The sequence below is a fragment of the Aphelocoma coerulescens genome, unplaced genomic scaffold (assembly GCF_041296385.1).
Source record: "Aphelocoma coerulescens isolate FSJ_1873_10779 unplaced genomic scaffold, UR_Acoe_1.0 HiC_scaffold_180, whole genome shotgun sequence".
Taxonomy (NCBI): domain Eukaryota; kingdom Metazoa; phylum Chordata; class Aves; order Passeriformes; family Corvidae; genus Aphelocoma; species Aphelocoma coerulescens.
The window spans coordinates 70,656-89,642 of NW_027183528.1; the positions used below are offsets into that span (position 1 = coordinate 70,656).

At 57.2% G+C, this 18,987-nt stretch overlaps 1 protein-coding gene across 1 annotated transcript in view; it reads right to left on the reverse strand.

Annotated features, from left to right (window-relative positions):
- Nucleotides 1–1,174: 1,174 nt before the first annotated feature.
- Nucleotides 1,175–18,987, reverse strand: part of LOC138100983 (TBC1 domain family member 17-like) — a 49,506-nt gene continuing 31,693 nt past the window's right edge. The window contains 4 exon segments of the mRNA XM_068998829.1: nucleotides 1,175–1,315; nucleotides 4,500–4,583; nucleotides 10,076–10,252; nucleotides 12,752–12,843. Of these exon segments, the coding sequence (XP_068854930.1) occupies nucleotides 1,175–1,315; nucleotides 4,500–4,583; nucleotides 10,076–10,252; nucleotides 12,752–12,843 (494 nt within the window).

An 18,987-nucleotide genomic window follows, 5' to 3' on the forward strand; every position in this document is an offset into this window, starting at 1 on the left:
CCCACTCCCAGTTTGGGGCTCCCAGGCCCAGTTTGGGTTCCCAGTTTGAGCTCTGAGTTTGAGCTCCCAGTTTGGGCTCCCAGTTTGAGCTCCGAGTTTGGGCTCCCAGTCCCAGTTTGGGGCTCCCAGTTTGGGGCTCCCAGTCCCAGTTTGGGCTCCCAGTTGGGGCTCCCAGGCCCAGTTTGGGGTTGGGCTCCCAGGCCCAGTTTGGGCTCCCAGTTTGGGCTCCCAGGCCCAGTTTGGGCTCCCAGTTTGGGCTCCCAGTTTGGGCCTCCCAGTCCCAGTCTGGGCTCCCAATTTGGGCTCCCAGTTTGGGCTCCCAGTTTGGGCTCCCAGGCTGAGTTTGGGCTCCCAGTTTGGGCTCCCAGTTTGGAGCTCCCAGTCCCAGTTTGGGCTCCCAGTTTGGGGCTCCCAGTTTGGGCTCCCAGTTTGGAGCTCCCAGTCCCAGTTTGGGCTCCCAGTTTGGGGCTCCCAGTCCCAGTTTGGGCTCCCAGTTTGGAGCTCCCAGTCCCAGTTTGGGCTCCCAGTCCCAGTTTGGGGCTCCCAGTTTGGGCTCCCAGTCCCAGTTTGGAGCTCCCAGTTTGGGGCTCCCAGTCCCAGTTTGGAGCTCCCAGTTTGGGCTCCCAGTTTGGGGCTCCCAGTCCCAGTTTGGGCTCCCAGTTTGGAGCTCCCAGTCCCAGTTTGGAGCTCCCAGTTTGGGGCTCCCAGGCCCAGTTTGGGCTCCCAGTTTGGGCTCCCAGTTTGGGGCTCCCAGTTTGAGCTCCCAGTTTGGAGCTCCCAGTCCCAGTTTGGGCTCCCAGTTTGGGGCTCCCAGTCCCAGTTTGGGCTCCCAGTTTGGAGCTCCCAGTCCCAGTTTGGGCTCCCAGTCCCAGTTTGGAGCTCCCAGTTTGGGGCTCCCAGTCCCAGTTTGGAGCTCCCAGTTTGGGCTCCCAGTTTGGAGCTCCCAGTTTGGAGCTCCCAGTTTGGAGCTCCCAGTCCCAGTTTGGGGCTCCCAGTCCCAGTTTGGAGCTCCCAGTTTGGGCTCCCAGTTTGGGGCTCCCAGTCCCAGTTTGGGCTCCCAGTTTGGAGCTCCCAGTCCCAGTTTGGGGCTCCCAGTCCCAGTTTGGAGCTCCCAGTTTGGGCTCCCAGTTTGGAGCTCCCAGTCCCAGTTTGGGCTCCCAGTTTGGGGGGTCCCTCATGGGGAGGCCTCGGGGGGCTCCTCGGGGGGCGGCGGCTCCGGGGGGGGTCCCGGGGGGGGTCCCGGGGGGGGTCCCGGGGGGGGTCCCGGGGGGGGCCCCCCCAAACCCAGCAGCTCCTGAAGGGCCGGGGGGAGGTCCTGGGGGGGAAATGGGGGAGGGGTCATTTGGGGTCACTTTGGGGTCATTTGGGGTCATTTGGGGTCCCTTTGGGGTCATTTTGGGGTCACTTTGGGGTCATTTGGGGTCATTTGGGGTCACTTTGGGGTCATTTTGGGGTCATTTAGGGTCACTTTGGGGTCCTTTGGGGTCACTTTGGGGTCATTTGGGGTCAGTTTGGGGTCAGTTTGGGGTCATTTGGGGTCAGTTTGGGGTCATTTTGGGGTCACTTTGGGGTCAGTTTGGGGTCATTTGGGGGCATTTGGGGTCAGTTTGGGGTCATTTGGGGTCACTTTGGGGTCATTTGGGGTCATTTGGGGTCATTTTGGGGTCACTTTGGGGTCATTTGGGGGCATTTGGGGTCAGTTTGGGGGCATTTGGGGTCAGTTTGGGGATATTTGGGGTCATTTGGGGTCATTTGGGGTCAGTTTGGGGTCACTTCGGGGTCATTTGGGGTCACTTTGGGGTCAGTTTGGGGGCATTTGGGGTCAGTTTGGGGTCACTTCGGGGGCATTTGGGGTCACTTTGGGGTCATTTGGGGTCAGTTTCGGGTCATTTGGGGTCACTTTGGGGTCATTTGGGGTCACTTTGGGGTCATTTTGGGGTCAGTTCGGGGTCATTTGGGGTCACTTTGGGGTCAGTTTGGAGTCATTTGGGGTCACTTTGGGGTCAGTTTGGGGTCAGTTTGGGGTCATTTGGGGTCAGTTTGGGGTCAGTTCGGGGTCAGTTTGGGGTCATTTGGGGTCAGTTTGGGGTCACTTTGGGGTCACTTTGGGGTCAGTTTGGGGTCACTTTGGGGTCATTTGGGGTCATTTGGGGTCATTTTGGGGTCACTTTGGGGTCACTTTGGGGTCACTTTGGGGTCATTTGGGGTCAGTTTGGGGTCATTTTGGGGTCAGTTTGGGGTCACTTTGGGGTCATTTGGGGTCAGTTTGGGGTCACTTTGGGGTCAGTTTGGGGTCATTTGGGGTCACTTTGGGGTCATTTGGGGTCATTTGGGGTCAGTTTGGGGTCATTTTGGGGTCAGTTTGGGGTCACTTTGGGGTCAGTTTGGGGTCATTTGGGGTCAGTTTGGGGTCATTTGGGGTCATTTGGGGTCATTTTGGGGTCCCTGTGGGGTCACTTTGGGGTCATTTGGGGTCATTTGGGGTCATTTAGGGTCACTTTGGGGTCCTTTGGGGTCAGTTTGGGGTCATTTGGGGTCAGTTTGGGGTCAGTTTGGGGTCATTTGGGGTCATTTGGGGTCATTTGGGGTCACTTTGGGGTCATTTGGGGTCATTTGGGGTCACTTTGGGGTCACTTTGGGGTCATTTGGGGTCACTTTGGGGTCATTTGGGGTCAGTTTGGGGTCATTTTGGGGTCAGTTTGGGGTCACTTTGGGGTCATTTGGGGTCAGTTTGGGGTCACTTTGGGGTCAGTTTGGGGTCATTTGGGGTCACTTTGGGGTCATTTGGGGTCATTTGGGGTCAGTTTGGGGTCATTTTGGGGTCAGTTTGGGGTCACTTTGGGGTCAGTTTGGGGTCATTTGGGGTCAGTTTGGGGTCATTTGGGGTCATTTGGGGTCATTTTGGGGTCCCTGTGGGGTCACTTTGGGGTCATTTGGGGTCATTTGGGGTCATTTAGGGTCACTTTGGGGTCCTTTGGGGTCAGTTTGGGGTCATTTGGGGTCAGTTTGGGGTCAGTTTGGGGTCATTTGGGGTCATTTGGGGTCATTTGGGGTCACTTTGGGGTCATTTGGGGTCATTTGGGGTCACTTTGGGGTCACTTTGGGGTCATTTGGGGTCACTTTGGGGTCATTTGGGGGCATTTTGGGGTCCCTGTGGGGTCACTTTGGGGTCACTTTGGGGTCAGTTTGGGGTCACTTTGGGGTCATTTGGGGTCATTTGGGGTCATTTTGGGGTCATTTAGGGTCACTTTGGGGTCATTTGGGGTCAGTTTGGGGTCATTTGGGGTCATTTGGGGTCAGTTTGGGGTCATTTGGGGTCATTTTGGGGTCCCTGTGGGGTCACTTTGGGGTCATTTGGGGTCATTTGGGGTCAGTTCGGGGTCACTTTGGGGTCACTTTGGGGTCATTTGGGGTCAGTTTGGGGTCATTTGGGGTCATTTTGGGGTCCCTGTGGGGTCACTTTGGGGTCACTTTGGGGTCAGTTTGGGGTCACTTTGGGGTCATTTGGGGTCATTTGGGGTCATTTTGGGGTCATTTAGGGTCACTTTGGGGTCATTTGGGGTCAGTTTGGGGTCATTTGGGGTCATTTGGGGTCAGTTTGGGGTCATTTGGGGTCATTTTGGGGTCCCTGTGGGGTCACTTTGGGGTCATTTGGGGTCATTTGGGGTCATTTAGGGTCAGTTTGGGGTCAGTTTGGGGTCATTTGGGGTCATTTGGGGTCACTTTGGGGTCAGTTCGGGGTCACTTTGGGGTCATTTGGGGTCACTTTGGGGTCATTTTGGGGGCATTCGGGGTCATTTGGGGTCAGTTTGGGGTCATTTGGGGTCATTTGGGGTCATTTGGGGTCCCTTTGGGGTCAGTTTGGGGTCACTTTGGGGTCCCTGTGGGGTCCCTTTGGGGTCACTCTGGGGTCACTTTGGGGTCCCTTTGGGGTCAGTTTGGGGTCACTTTGGGGTCACTTTGGGGTCCCTGTGGGGTCCCTTTGGGGTCACTCTGGGGTCACTTTGGGGTCCCTTTTGGGGTCCCTTTGGGGTCAGTTTGGGGTCCCTGTGGGGTCCCTTTTGGGGTCCCTGTGGGGTCAGTTTGGGGTCCCTGTGGGGTCCCTTTTGGGGTCCCTGTGGGGTCAGTTTGGGGTCCCTGTGGGGTCCCTTTTGGGGTCCCTTTGGGGTCAGTTTGGGGTCCCTGTGGGGTCCCTTTTGGGGTCCCTGTGGGGTCAGTTTGGGGTCCCTGTGGGGTCCCTTTTGGGGTCCCTGTGGGGTCAGTTTGGGGTCCCTGTGGGGTCCCTTTTGGGGTCCCTGTGGGGTCAGTTTGGGGTCCCTGTGGGGTCCCTTTTGGGGTCCCTTTGGGGTCAGTTTGGGGTCCCTGTGGGGTCAGTTTGGGGTCCCTGTGGGGTCCCTGTGGGGTCCCTGTGGGGTCAGTTTGGGGTCAGTTTGGGGTCCCTGTGGGGTCCCTGTGGGGTCCCTGTGGGGTCAGTTTTGGGGTCCCTGTGGGGCTCTGACCGTGCTGGCCGCCAGCTGCAGGAAGATGCCCTCGGCCCTGCTCAGCACCTCCCCCACGTCCAGCGCCGGCCCCGCAGCGAACATCTGGGGACGGGGGGCACCCCAAACCCAGCCCGGGTCACCCCAAAACCATCCTGGGTCACCCCAAACCTTCCCCGGGTCATCCCAAAACCATCCTGGGTCACCCCAAAACCCACCCCGGGTCACCTCATCACCCCAAACCCTCCCCGGGTCACCCCAAAACCACCCTGGGTCACCCCAAACCCACCCTGGGTCACTCCAAACCCACCCAAACCTAGCCCAGGTCACCCCAAAACCACCTTGGGTCACCCCAAACCCACCCTGGGTCACCCCATCACCCCAAACCCAGCCCGGGTCACCCCAAAACCACCCCGGGTCACCCCAAACCCACCCCGGGTCACCCCAAAACCATCCTGGGTCACCCCAAACCCTCCCCGGGTCACCCCAAAACCATCCTGGGTCACCCCAAAACCATCCTGGGTCACCCCATCACCCCAAACCCACCCCAGGTCACCCAAACCCACCCCGGGTCACCCCAAACCCACCCAAACCTAGCCCAGGTCACCCTAAACCCACCCCGGGTCACCCCAAACCCACCCCAGGTCACCCAAACCCACCCCGGGTCACCCCAAACCCACCCAAACCTAGCCCAGGTCACCCTAAACCCACCCCGGGTCACCCCAAACCCATCCCGGGTCACCCCAAAACCATCCTGGGCCACCCCGGGTCACCCCAAACCCACCCCAGGTCACCCCAAACCCAGCCCGGGTCACCCCAAAACCATCCTGGGTCACCCCAAACCCAGCCCGGGTCACCCCAAAACCATCCTGGGTCACCCCGGGTCACCCCATCACCCCAAACCCAGCCCGGGTCACCCCAAACCCACTCAAACCCACCCCGGGTCACCCCAAAACCATCCTGGGTCACCCCAAAACCATCCTGGGTCACCCCAAACCCTCCCCGGGTCACCCCAAAACCATCCTGGGTCACCCCAAACCCACGCCGGGTCACCCCAAAACCATCCTGGGTCACCCCAAACCCACCCCGGGTCACCCCAAACCCAGCCCGGGTCACCCCAAAACCATCCTGGGTCACCCCGGGTCACCCCATCACCCCAAACCCACCCCGGGTCACCCCAAAACCATCCTGGGTCACCCCGGGTCACCCCATCACCCCAAACCCACTCCAGGTCACCCCAAAACCACCCCGGGTCACCCCAAACCCACCCCGGGTCACCCCAAAACCACCCCGGGTCACCCCAAACCCTCCCCGGGTCACCCCAAAACCATCCTGGGTCACCCCAAACCCACCCTGGGTCACTCCAAACCCACCCCGGGTCACCCCAAAACCATCCTGGGTCACCCCAAAACCATCCTGGGTCACCCCAAACCCACCCCGGGTCACCCCAAAACCATCCTGGGTCACCCCAAAACCATCCTGGGTCACCCCAAACCCACCCCGGGTCACCCCAAAACCATCCTGGGTCACCCCAAACCCACCCCGGGTCACCCCAAAACCATCCTGGGTCACCCCAAATCCACCCTGGGTCACCCCAAAACCATCCTGGGTCACCCCAAACCCACCCCGGGTCACCCCAAACCCACCCTGGGTCACTCCAAACCCACCCAAACCCACCCCGGGTCACCCCATCACCCCAAACCCACTCCGAATCACCCCAAACCCAGCCCGGGTCACCCCAAAACCATCCTGGGTCACCCCAAACCCAGCCCGGGTCACCCCAAAACCATCCTGGGTCACCCCAAAACCATCCTGGGTCACCCCATCACCCCAAACCCACCCCAGGTCACCCAAACCCACCCCGGGTCACCCCAAACCCACCCAAACCTAGCCCAGGTCACCCTAAACCCACCCCGGGTCACCCCAAACCCACCCCGGGTCACCCCAAAACCATCCTGGGCCACCCCGGGTCACCCCAAACCCACCCCAGGTCACCCCAAACCCAGCCCGGGTCACCCCAAAACCATCCTGGGTCACCCCAAACCCAGCCCGGGTCACCCCAAAACCATCCTGGGTCACCCCGGGTCACCCCATCACCCCAAACCCAGCCCGGGTCACCCCAAACCCACTCAAACCCTCCCCGGGTCACCCCAAAACCATCCTGGGTCACCCCGGGTCACCCCAAACCCACCCCGGGTCACCCCAAACCCACTCAAACCCACCCCGGGTCACCCCAAAACCATCCTGGGTCACCCCAAATCCACCCTGGGTCACCCCATCACCCCAAACCCACTCCGAATCACCCCAAACCCACCCCGGGTCACCCCAAACCCACCCAAACCCTCCCCGGGTCACCCCAAAACCATCCTGGGTCACCCCAAAACCATCCTGGGTCACCCCAAACCCACCCCAGGTCACCCCAAACCCACCCCGGGTCACCCCAAAACCATCCTGGGTCACCCCAAACCCACCCCGGGTCACCCCAAACCCTCCCCGGGTCACCCCAAAACCATCCTGGGTCACCCCAAATCCACCCTGGGTCACCCCAAACCCACCCCGGGTCACCCCGGGTCACCCCATCACCCCAAACCCAGCCCGGGTCACCCCAAAACCACCCCGGGTCACCCCAAACCCACCCAAACCTAGCCCAGGTCACCCCAAACCCACCCTGGGTCACCCCAAGGCCACCCCAATGTCCCCATCCCCCTCCCAGTGTCCCCATCCCCATCCCAGTGTCCCCAAACCCTTCCTGGTGTCCCCAGTCCCTGCCCAGTGTCCCCAGTCCCTGCCCAGTGTCCCCAGCCCTGTCCCCAACCCCGTCCCGGTGTCTCCAGGGACACCCCAGGGTGTCCCCAACTGTCCCCAACCCCTCCCCGGTGTCCCCATCCCGGTGTCCCCACCCCCATCCCGGTGTCCCCACCCCCATCCCGGTGTCCCCATCCCCATCCCGATGTCCCCATCCCGATGTCCTCATCCCGATGTCCCCATCCCCATCCCGATGTCCCCATCCCCATCCCGATGTCCCCACCCCTGTCCCCACCCCCTTCCCGGTGTCCCCACCCCCCCTCCCGGTGTCCCCACCTTGTCCCGGTCGCCCCCATCCCGGTGTCCCCAACCCCTCCCCGCTGTCCCCACCCCCATCCCGGTGTCCCCACCCCCATCCCGGTGTCCCCAATCCTATCCCAATGTCCCCACCCCTGTCCCCACCCCCTTCCCAGTGTCCCCATCCCGGTGTCCCCACCCCCTCCCGGTGTCCCCATCCCAATGTCCCCATCCCGGTGTCCCCACCCCCTTCCCAGTGTCCCCCTCCCGGTGTCCCCACCCCCCTCCCGATGTCCCCACCCCCATCCCGGTGTCCCCATCCCAATGTCCTCATCCCGGTGTCCCCATCCCCCTCCCGGTGTCCCCAGCCCCATCCCAATGTCCCCACTCCTTCCCGGTGTCCCCACCCCCCCTCCCGGTGTCCCCACCTTGTCCCGGTCGCCCCCATCCCGGTGTCCCCAACCCCTCCCCGGTGTCCCCACCCCCATCCCGGTGTCCCCACCCCCTTCCCGGTGTCCCCATCCCCCTCCCGGTGTCCCCATCCCGATGTCCCCACCCCACCCCGGTGTCCCCATCCCGATGTCCTCATCCCGGTGTCCCCCTCCCGGTGTCCCCACCCCATCCCAATGTCCCCACTCCTTCCCGGTGTCCCCACCCCCATCCCCGTGTCCCCACCCCTGTCCCCACCCCCTCCCGGTGTCCCTATCCCGGTGTCCCCAGCCCCCTCCCGGTGTCCCCACCTTGTCCCGGTCGCCCCCATCCCGGTGTCCCCAACCCCTCCCCGGTGTCCCCACCCCCATCCCGGTGTCCCCACCCCCTTCCCGGTGTCCCCATCCCCCTCCCGGTGTCCCCATCCCGATGTCCCCACCCCACCCCGGTGTCCCCATCCCGATGTCCTCATCCCGGTGTCCCCCTCCCGGTGTCCCCATCCCCCTCCCGGTGTCCCCACCCCATCCCAATGTCCCCACTCCTTCCCGGTGTCCCCACCCCCATCCCCGTGTCCCCACCCCTGTCCCCACCCCCTCCCGGTGTCCCTATCCCGGTGTCCCCAGCCCCCTCCCGGTGTCCCCACCTTGTCCCGGTCGCCCCCATCCCAATGTCCCCACCCCTTCCCAGTGTCCCCATCCCGGTGTCCCCACCCCCATCCCAATGTCCCCACCCCCATCCCGGTGTCCCCATCCCAGCGTCCCCCTCCCGGTGTCCCCACCCCCATCCCGGTGTCCCCATCCCGGTGTCCCCACCCCCATCCCGGTGTCCCCAATCCGATCCCAATGTCCCCACCCCTGTCCCCACCCCCTCCCGCTGTCCCCACCCCCTTCCCGGTGTCCCCACCCCTGTCCCCACCCCCTCCCAGTGTCCCCATCCCAATGTCCCCACCCCATCCCGGTGTCCCCATCCCGGTGTCCCCCTCCCGGTGTCCCCACCCCCACCCCCCTGTCCCCACCCCCACCCCCCTGTCCCCACCCCCATCCCGCTGTCCCCACCTTGTCCCGCTCGCCCCGGTCGCTGTCCGTGTCCCCTCCCCCCTCCCGGTGCTCCCACCCCCTTCCCGGTCGCCCTCATCCCAATGTCCCCATCCCGGTGTCCCCAACCCCTCCCCGGTGTCCCCACATCCACCCCCGTGTCCCCACCCCCATCCCGGTGTCCCCATCCCGGTGTCCCCACCCCCATCCCGGTGTCCCCCTCCCGGTGTCCCCCTCCCGGTGTCCCCACCCCCATCCCGGTGTCCCCCTCCCGGTGTCCCCCTCCCGGTGTCCCCACCCCCATCCCGGTGTCCCCACCTTGTCCCGCTCGCCCCCGTCGCTGTCCGTGTCCCCTCCCCCCTCCCGCTGTCCCCACCCCCATCCCGGTGTCCCCATCCCGGTGTCCCCATCCCGCTGTCCCCACCCCCATCCCGGTGTCCCCCTCCCGGTGTCCCCACCCCCACCCCCCAGTCCCCACCCCCATCCCGCTGTCCCCACCTTGTCCCGCTCGCCCCGGTCGCTGTCCGTGTCCCCTCCCCCCTCCCCGTGTCCCCACCCCTGTCCCCACCCCCATCCCGGTGCTCCCACCCCCTTCCCGGTGTCCCCCTCCCGGTGTCCCCACCCCCACCCCCCGTGTCCCCACCCCCATCCCGATGTCCCCATCCCGATGTCCCCATCCCGATGTCCTCATCCCGGTGTCCCCATCCCGATGTCCTCATCCCGGTGTCCCCATCCCGATGTCCCCATCCCGATGTCCTCATCCCGGTGTCCCCATCCCGGTGTCCCCAACCCCTCCCCGGTGTCCCCATCCCGGTGTCCCCACCCCCATCCCGGTGTCCCCCTCCCGGTGTCCCCCTCCCGGTGTCCCCACCCCCATCCCGGTGTCCCCACCCCCATCCCGGTGTCCCCACCTTGTCCCGCTCGCCCCCGTCGCTGTCCGTGTCCCCTCCCCCCTCCCGGTGCTCCCACCCCCTTCCCGGTCGCCCTCATCCCAATGTCCCCATCCCGGTGTCCCCACCCCCACCCCCGTGTCCCCACCCCCATCCCGGTGTCCCCCTCCCGGTGTCCCCACCCCCCTCCCGCTGTCCCCACCGTGTCCCGCTCGCCCCCGTCGCTGTCCGTGTCGCCCCCGTCGCTGTCGCTGTCGCTGTCGCTGCTGGCCCCGGTGGTGGCCCCGGTGGTGGCCCCGGCGGTGGCCCCGAGCAGCTCCAGGAGGGCGCAGGTGACGAGCAGGTGGAAATTGGGGCACGGCAGCCCCGTCCAGAGCACCTGGGACAGAGGGGACACCCTGGGGCACCCTGGGGACACCTTGGGGACACCCTGGGGACACCCTGGGGAGCCTTGGGGACACCCTGGGGACACCCTGGGGAGACCCTGGGACAGAGGGGACACCCTGGGGACACCCTGGGGACACCTTGGGAGCACCCTGGGGACACCTTGGGAGCACCCTGGGGACACCCTGGGGACACCCTGGGACAGAGGGGACACCCTGGGGACACCCTGGGGCACCCTGGGGCACCCTGGGGCACCTTGGGGACACCCTGGGGACATCTGGGGCACCCTGGGGACACCTTGGGGACACCCTGGGGAGCCTTGGGGACACCCTGGGGCACCCTGGGACAGAGGGGACACCCTGGGGACACCCTGGGGACACCCTGGGGAGCCTTGGGGACACCCTGGGAGCACCCTGGGGAGACCCTGGGGACACCCTGGGGACATCCTGGGGACACCTTGGGGACACCCTGGGGACACCCTGGGGACACCCTGGGGACAGCAGGACCCAGCCTCACCCCCCTTTCCCTCCCAAGGACACCCTGGGGACACCTTGGGGACACCTTGGGAGCACCTTGGGAGCACCCTGGGGAGCCTTGGGGACACCCTGGGGACACCCTGGGGACACCCTGGGGACACCCTCAGTGGCCCTGCCCATCCCCCACAATGTCCCCCCGATGTCCCCAACACCCCCAAATGCCCCCAAAGTCCCCAAAATTCCCCCAAACTGCCCCTAAAACACCTCAAAAATGCCCCCAAAATGTCCCCAAAATGCCCCAAATTCCCCCAAATGCCCCAAAAATGTCCCCAAAATGTCCCCAAAATGCCCCAAATTCCCCCAAAATGTCCCAAATTCCCCAAACTCCCCCAAATCCCCCCCAAACTGCCCGAAACTCCCCCAAATTCCCCCAAATTCCCCCAAAATTCCCCAAATCCCCCCAAACTCCCCCCACATGCCCCAAATTCTCCCAAAATGCCCCAAAAACGCCCCAAATTCCCCCAAAATGCCCCAAACTCCCCCAAAATGCCCCAAAAACGACCCCAATTCCCCCAAAATGCCCCAAAAATGCCTCCAAATGTCCCCCAAATTCCCCCAAACTCCCCCAAAATACCCCAAATCCCCCAAAAATGCCCCAAAAACGCTCCAAATTCCCCCAAAATGTCCCAAACTCCCCCCAAAATGCCCCAAATTCCCCAAACTCCCCCAAAATCCCCCAAAATTCCCCAAATCCCCCCAAACTCCCCCCAAATGCCCCAAATTCCTCCCAAAATGCCCCAAATTCCCCCCAAACACCCAAATTTCCCCAAAATGCCCCAAAACCGCCCCAAATTCCCCCAAAACTGCCCCAAACTCCCCCAAAAACGACCCCAATTCCCCCAAAATGCCCCAAAAATGCCTCCAAATTCCCCCAAATTCCCCCAAACTCCCCAAAATACCCCAAATCCTCCAAAAATGCCCCAAAAACGCTCCAAATTCCCCCAAAAATGCCCTAAACTCCCCCAAATTCCCCCAAATACCCGAAATTCCCCCCAAATGCCCCAAACTCCCCAAAAATGCCCCAAAAATGCCTCCAAATGTCCCCCAAATTCCCCCAAACTCCCCCCAAAATTCCCCAAATCCCCCCAAACTCCCCCCAAATTCCCCCAAACTCCCCCAAAATACCCCAAATCCCCCAAAAATGCCCCCAAAACGCTCCAAATTCCCCCAAATTCCCCCAAATTCCCCCCAAAATGCCCCAAATTCCCCAAACTCCCCCAAATTCCCCCAAAATTCCCCAAATCCCCCCAAACTCCCCCCAAATGCCCCAAATTCCTCCCAAAATGCCCCAAATTCCCCCAAATACCCCAAATTCCCCCCAAACGCCCCAAATTCCCCCCAAACACCCAAATTTCCCCAAAATGCCCCAAAACCGCCCCAAATTCCCCCAAAACTGCCCCAAATCCCCCAAAACTGCCCCAAACTCCCCCAAAATGCCCCAAAAACGCTCCAAATTCCCTCAAAATGTCCCAAACTCCCCCAAACTCCCCCCAAAATGCCCCAAATTCCCCCAAAACTGCCCCAAACTCCCCCAAACTTCCCCTAACCCCCCGGAAAATGCCCCAAATTCCCCCAAATTCCCCCCAAACCGCCCCAAATTCCCCCCAAAATGCCCCAAATCCCCCAAAATGCCCCAAATTCCCCCAAAATGCCCCAAAAATGCCTCCAAATGTCCCCCAAACTCCCCCAAAATGCCCCAAAACCGCTCCAAATCCCCCCAAATGCCCCCAAATCCCCCCAAAACTCCCCCAAAATACCCCAAATCCCCCCAAAATGCCCCAAAAACGCTCCAAATTCCCCCAAATTCCCCCAAATTCCCCCCAAAATGCCCTAAACTCCCCCAAATTCCCCCAAACTGCCCCAAATTCCCCCAAAACGCCCCAAAATCCCCCCAAATCCCCCAAATTCCCCCCAAATTCCCCCCAAATCCCCCCAAATCCCCCCAAAACCGCCGGTACCTCCCAGAGCCGCCGGGTCCCCTCCATTCCCAGTTGCCGCTGGAAGCGGAACTGGAGCCACTGGGAGCAGCTCCGCCGGGGCCCCCGCAGCTCTGGGGGGCGCAGGGGGGGCGCTCAGGGGGGGGTCTTGGGGTCCCCGACCCCCCCCGGACGCGATTTTGGGGCTTTTTCCCCATTTTTCCCCATTTCCCCCATTTTTTAGGGATTTTTTTCCCATTTTTGAGGGATTTTTTTCCCATTTTTGGGGTTTTTTTTCGCCATTTTTTGGGTTTTTCCCCCATTTTTGGGGTCCCTAAATCCCCCCGGACACGATTTTGGGGTCCCCGACCCCTCCCCGGACGCGATTTTGGGGCTTTTTCCCCATTTTTAACCATTTCCCCCCTTTTTTAGGGATTTTTTCCCCCTTTTTTTGGGATTTTTTTCCTATTTTTCAGGAATTTTTTCCCCGTTTTTTGTTTTTTTTTCCCCAATTTTTTGGTTTTTTTCCACCATTTTTGGGGTCCCCGACCCCCCCCCGGACGCGATTTTGGGTTTTTTTCCCCATTTTTCCCCATTTCCCCCCATTTTTTTGCGATTTTTCCCCATTTTTGAGGATTTTTTTCCCATTTTTTGGGTTTTTTTTTCGCCATTTTTGGGGTTTTTCCCCCATTTTTGGGGTCCCTAAATCCCCCCGGACACGATTTTGGGGTCCCCGACCCTCCCCGGACGCGATTTTGGGGCTTTTCCCCCATTTTTAACCATTTCCCCCATTTTTTTGCGATTTTTCCCCATTTTTGAGGGATTTTTTTCCCATTTTTTGGGGTTTTTTTCGCCATTTTTGGGGTTTTCCCCCCATTTTTGGGGTCCCTAAATCCCCCCGGACACGATTTTGGGGTCCCCGACCCCTCCCCGGACGCGATTTTGGGGCTTTTTCCCCATTTTTAACCATTTCCCCCCTTTTTTAGGGATTTTTTCCCCCTTTTTTTGGGATTTTTTTCCTATTTTTTAGGAATTTTTTCCCCGTTTTTTGTTTTTTTTTCCCCAATTTTTTGGTTTTTTTCCACCATTTTTGGGGACCCCGACCCCCCCCCGGACGCGATTTTGGGGTTTTTTCCCCATTTTTCACCATTTCCCCCATTTTTTTGTGATTTTTCCCCATTTTTGAGGATTTTTTTCCCATTTTTGGGGTTTTTTTTGCCATTTTTGGGGTTTTCCCCCCATTTTTGGGGTCCCTAAATCCCCCCGGACACGATTTTGGGGTCCCCGACCCCTCCCCGGACGCGATTTTGGGGTTTTTTCCCCATTTTTGACGAATTTCCCCCATTTTTTAGGGATTTTTTCCCCCTTTTTTTGGGATTTTTTTCCCATTTTTTAGGAATTTTTTCCCCGTTTTTTGGTTTTTTTCCCCAATTTTTTGGGATTTTTTCCACCATTTTTGGGGACCCCGACCCCCCCCGGACGCGATTTTGGGGTTTTTCCCCATTTTTAACCATTTCCCCCATTTTTTTGCGATTTTCCCCCCATTTTTTAGGGATTTTTTTCCATTTTTGAGCGGTTTTTTCCCCATTTTTTGGGATTTTTTCCCCCATTTTTGGGGTCCCTAAATCCCCCCGGACACGATTTTGGGGTCCCCGACCCTCCCCGGACGCGATTTTGGGGCTTTTCCCCCATTTTTAACCATTTCCCCCATTTTTTTGTGATTTTTCCCCATTTTTGAGGGATTTTTTTCCCATTTTTTGGGGGTTTTTTTTCGCCATTTTTGGGGTTTCCCCCCATTTTTGGGGTCCCTAAATCCCCCCGGACACGATTTTGGGGTCCCCGACCCCCCCCGGACACGATTTTGGGGTTTTTTCCCCATTTTTAACGAATTTCCCCCATTTTTAGGGATTTTTTCCCCATTTTTGAGGGATTTTTTTTCCATTTTTGGGGGTTTTTTTCGCCATTTTTGGGTTTTTCCCCCATTTTTGGGGTCCCTAAATCGCCCCGGACACGATTTTGGGGTCCCCGACCCCCCCCCGGACGCGATTTTGGGGCTTTTTCCCCATTTTTGACGAATTTCCCCCATTTTTTTGCGATTTTCCCCCCATTTTTAAGAGGTTTTTTCCCATTTTTGGGGGTTTTTTTCGCCATTTTTGGGTTTTTCCCCCATTTTTGGGGTCCCTAAATCGCCCCGGACACGATTTTGGGGTCCCCGACCCCCCCCCGGACGCGATTTTGGGGCTTTTTCCCCATTTTTGACGAATTTCCCCCATTTTTTTGCGATTTTCCCCCCATTTTTAAGAGGTTTTTTCCCATTTTTGGGGTTTTTTTTTCACCATTTTTGGATTTTTTCCCCCCATTTTTGGGGTCCCTAAATCGCCCCGGAGACGATTTTGGGGTCCCCGACCCCTCCCCGGACGCGATTTTGGGGCTTTTTCCCCATTTTTAACCATTTCCCCCATTTTTTTGCGATTTTTTCCCCATTTTTGAGGGATTTTTTTCCCATTTTTTGGGGTTTTTTTTTCGCCATTTTTGGGGTTTTCCCCCATTTTTGGGGTCCCTAAATCCCCCCGGACACGATTTTGGGGTCCCCGACCCCCCCCGGACACGATTTTGGGGTTTTTTCCCCATTTTTAACGAATTTCCCCCATTTTTAGGGATTTTTTCCCCATTTTTGAGGGATTTTTTTTCCATTTTTGGGGGTTTTTTTCGCCATTTTTGGGTTTTTCCCCCATTTTTGGGGTCCCTAAATCGCCCCGGACACGATTTTGGGGTCCCCGACCCCCCCCCGGACGCGATTTTGGGGCTTTTTCCCCATTTTTGACGAATTTCCCCCATTTTTTTGCGATTTTCCCCCCATTTTTAAGAGGTTTTTTCCCATTTTTGGGGGTTTTTTTCGCCATTTTTGGGTTTTTCCCCCATTTTTGGGGTCCCTAAATCGCCCCGGACACGATTTTGGGGTCCCCGACCCCCCCCCGGACGCGATTTTGGGGCTTTTTCCCCATTTTTGACGAATTTCCCCCATTTTTTTGCGATTTTCCCCCCATTTTTAAGAGGTTTTTTCCCATTTTTGGGTTTTTTTTTTCACCATTTTTGGATTTTTTCCCCCCATTTTTGGGGTCCCTAAATCGCCCCGGAGACGATTTTGGGGTCCCCGACCCCTCCCCGGACGCGATTTTGGGGCTTTTTCCCCATTTTTAACCATTTCCCCCATTTTTTTGCGATTTTTTCCCCATTTTTGAGGGATTTTTTTCCCATTTTTTGGGGTTTTTTTTTCGCCATTTTTGGGGTTTTCCCCCATTTTTGGGGTCCCTAAATCCCCCCGGACACGATTTTGGGGTCCCCGACCCCTCCCCGGACGCGATTTTGGGGTTTTTTCCCCATTTTTGACGAATTTCCCCCATTTTTTAGGGATTTTTCCCCCCTTTTTTTGGGATTTTTTTCCCATTTTTTAGGAATTTTTTCCCCGTTTTTTGTTTTTTTTTCCCCAATTTTTTGGTTTTTTTCCACCATTTTTGGGGTCCCCGACCCCTCCCCGGACGCGATTTTGGGGTTTTTCCCCATTTTTGACCATTTCCCCCATTTTTTTGCGATTTTTTTCCCCCTTTTTTTGGGATTTTTTTCCTATTTTTTAGGAATTTTTTCCCCGTTTTTTGTTTTTTTTCCCCAATTTTTCGGGTTTTTTCCACCATTTTTGGGGTCCCCGACCCCCCCCGGACGCGATTTTGGGCTTTTTCCCCATTTTTCACCATTTCCCGCATTTTTTTGCGATTTTCCCCCCATTTTTTAGGGATTTTTTTCCATTTTTGAGCGGTTTTTTTCCCCATTTTTTGGGATTTTTTCCCCCATTTTTGGGGTCCCTAAATCCCCCCGGACACGATTTTGGGGTCCCCGACCCTCCCCGGACGCGATTTTGGGGCTTTTCCCCCATTTTTCACCATTTCCCCCATTTTTTTGCGATTTTTCCCCATTTTTGAGGGATTTTTTTCCCATTTTTTGGGGTTTTTTTCGCCATTTTTGGGGTTTTCCCCCCATTTTTGGGGTCCCTAAATCCCCCCGGACACGATTTTGGGGTCCCCGACCCTCCCCGGACGCGATTTTGGGGCTTTTCCCCCATTTTTAACCATTTCCCCCATTTTTTTGCGATTTTTTCCCCATTTTTTAGGGATTTTTTTCCATTTTTGAGCGGTTTTTTCCCCATTTTTTGGGATTTTTTCCCCCATTTTTGGGGTCCCTAAATCCCCCCGGACACGATTTTGGGGTCCCCGACCCCTCCCCGGACGCGATTTTGGGGTTTTTTCCCCATTTTTCACCATTTCCCCCATTTTTTTGCGATTTTTTCCCCATTTTTGAGGGATTTTTTTCCCATTTTTGGGGTTTTTTTTCGCCATTTTTGGGGTTTTCCCCCCCATTTTTGGGGTCCCTAAATCCCCCCGGACACGATTTTGGGGTCCCCGACCCCCCCCGGACGCGATTTTGGGGTTTTTTCCCCATTTTTGACCATTTCCCCCATTTTTTTGCGATTTTTTCCCCATTTTTGAGGGATTTTTTTCCCATTTTTGGGGTTTTTTTCGCCATTTTTGGGGTTTTTCCCCCATTTTTGGGGTCCCTAAATCCCCCAGGAGACGATTTTGGGGTCCCCGACCCCCCCCGGACGCGATTTTGGGGTTTTTTCCCCATTTTTGACGAATTTCCCCCATTTTTTAGGGATTTTTTCCCCCTTTTTTGGGGATTTTTTTCCCATTTTTTAGGAATTTTTTCCCCGTTTTTTGTTTTTTTTTCCCCAATTTTTTGGTTTTTTCCCCCCATTTTTGGGGACCCCGACCCCCCCCGGACGCGATTTTGGGGTTTTTTCCCCATTTTTGACGAATTTCCCCCATTTTTTAGGGATTTTTTCCCCCTTTTTTTGGGATATTTTCCTATTTTTTAGGAATTTTTTCCCCGTTTTTTGTTTTTTTTTCCCCAATTTTTTGGTTTTTTTCCACCATTTTTGGGGTCCCCGACCCCCCCCGGACGCGATTTTGGGTTTTTTTCCCCATTTTTGACCATTTCCCCCCATTTTTTTGCGATTTTTCCCCATTTTTGAGGGATTTTTTTCCCATTTTTGAGTGATTCTTTCCCCATTTTTTGGGGATTTTTTTTCCCCATTTTTGGGGTCCCTAAATCCCCCCGGACACGATTTTGGGGTCCCCGACCCCCCCCCGGACGCGATTTTGGGGCTTTTTCCCCATTTTTCCCCATTTCCCCCCATTTTTTTGCGATTTTTTTTCCCCATTTTTGAGGGTTTTTTCCCATTTTTTGAGGATTTTCCCCCCATTTTGGGGGGATTTTTTTCCCCAATTTTGGGGTTTTCCCACCATTTTTGGGGTCCCCGACCCCCCCCGGACACGATTTTGGGGCTTTTTCCCCATTTTTCCCCATTTCCCCCATTTTTTTGCGATTTTTTTCCCCATTTTTGAGGGATTTTTTTCCCATTTTTGGGGGTTTTTTCCCCATTTTTGGGATTTTTTCCCCCATTTTTGGGGTCCCTAAATCCCCCCGGACACGATTTTGGGGTCCCCGACCCCCCCCCGGACGCGATTTTGGGTTTTTTTCCCCATTTTTGACCATTTCCCCCATTTTTTTGCGATTTTTTCCCCATTTTTGAGGGATTTTTTTCCCATTTTTGGGGGTTTTTTTCGCCATTTTTGGGGTTTTCCCCCCATTTTTGGGGTCCCTAAATCCCCCCGGACACGATTTTGGGGTCCCCGACCCCTCCCCGGGCGCGATTTTGGGGTTTTTTCCCCATTTTTGACGAATTTCCCCCATTTTTTTGCGATTTTTTCCCCATTTTTGGTTTTTTTTCCCCTTTTTTTGGGATTTTTTTCCTATTTTTTAGGAATTTTTTCCCCGTTTTTTGTTTTTTTTTTCCCCAATTTTTTGGTTTTTTTCCACCATTTTTGGGGACCCCGACCCCCCCCGGACGCGATTTTGGGGCTTTTTCCCCATTTTTGACCATTTCCCCCATTTTTTTGCGATTTTTTCCCCATTTTTGGTTTTTTTTCCCCATTTTTTGGGATTTTTTCCCCCATTTTTGGGGTCCCTAAATCCCCCAGGAGACGATTTTGGGGTCCCCGACCCCCCCCGGACGCGATTTTGGGGCTTTTTCCCCATTTTTGACGAATTTCCCCCATTTTTTTGCGATTTTTTCCCCATTTTTGAGGGTTTTTTTTCCCCATTTTTGGTTTTTTTTTTTCGCCATTTTTGGGGTTTTCCCCCCATTTTTGGGGTCCCTAAAT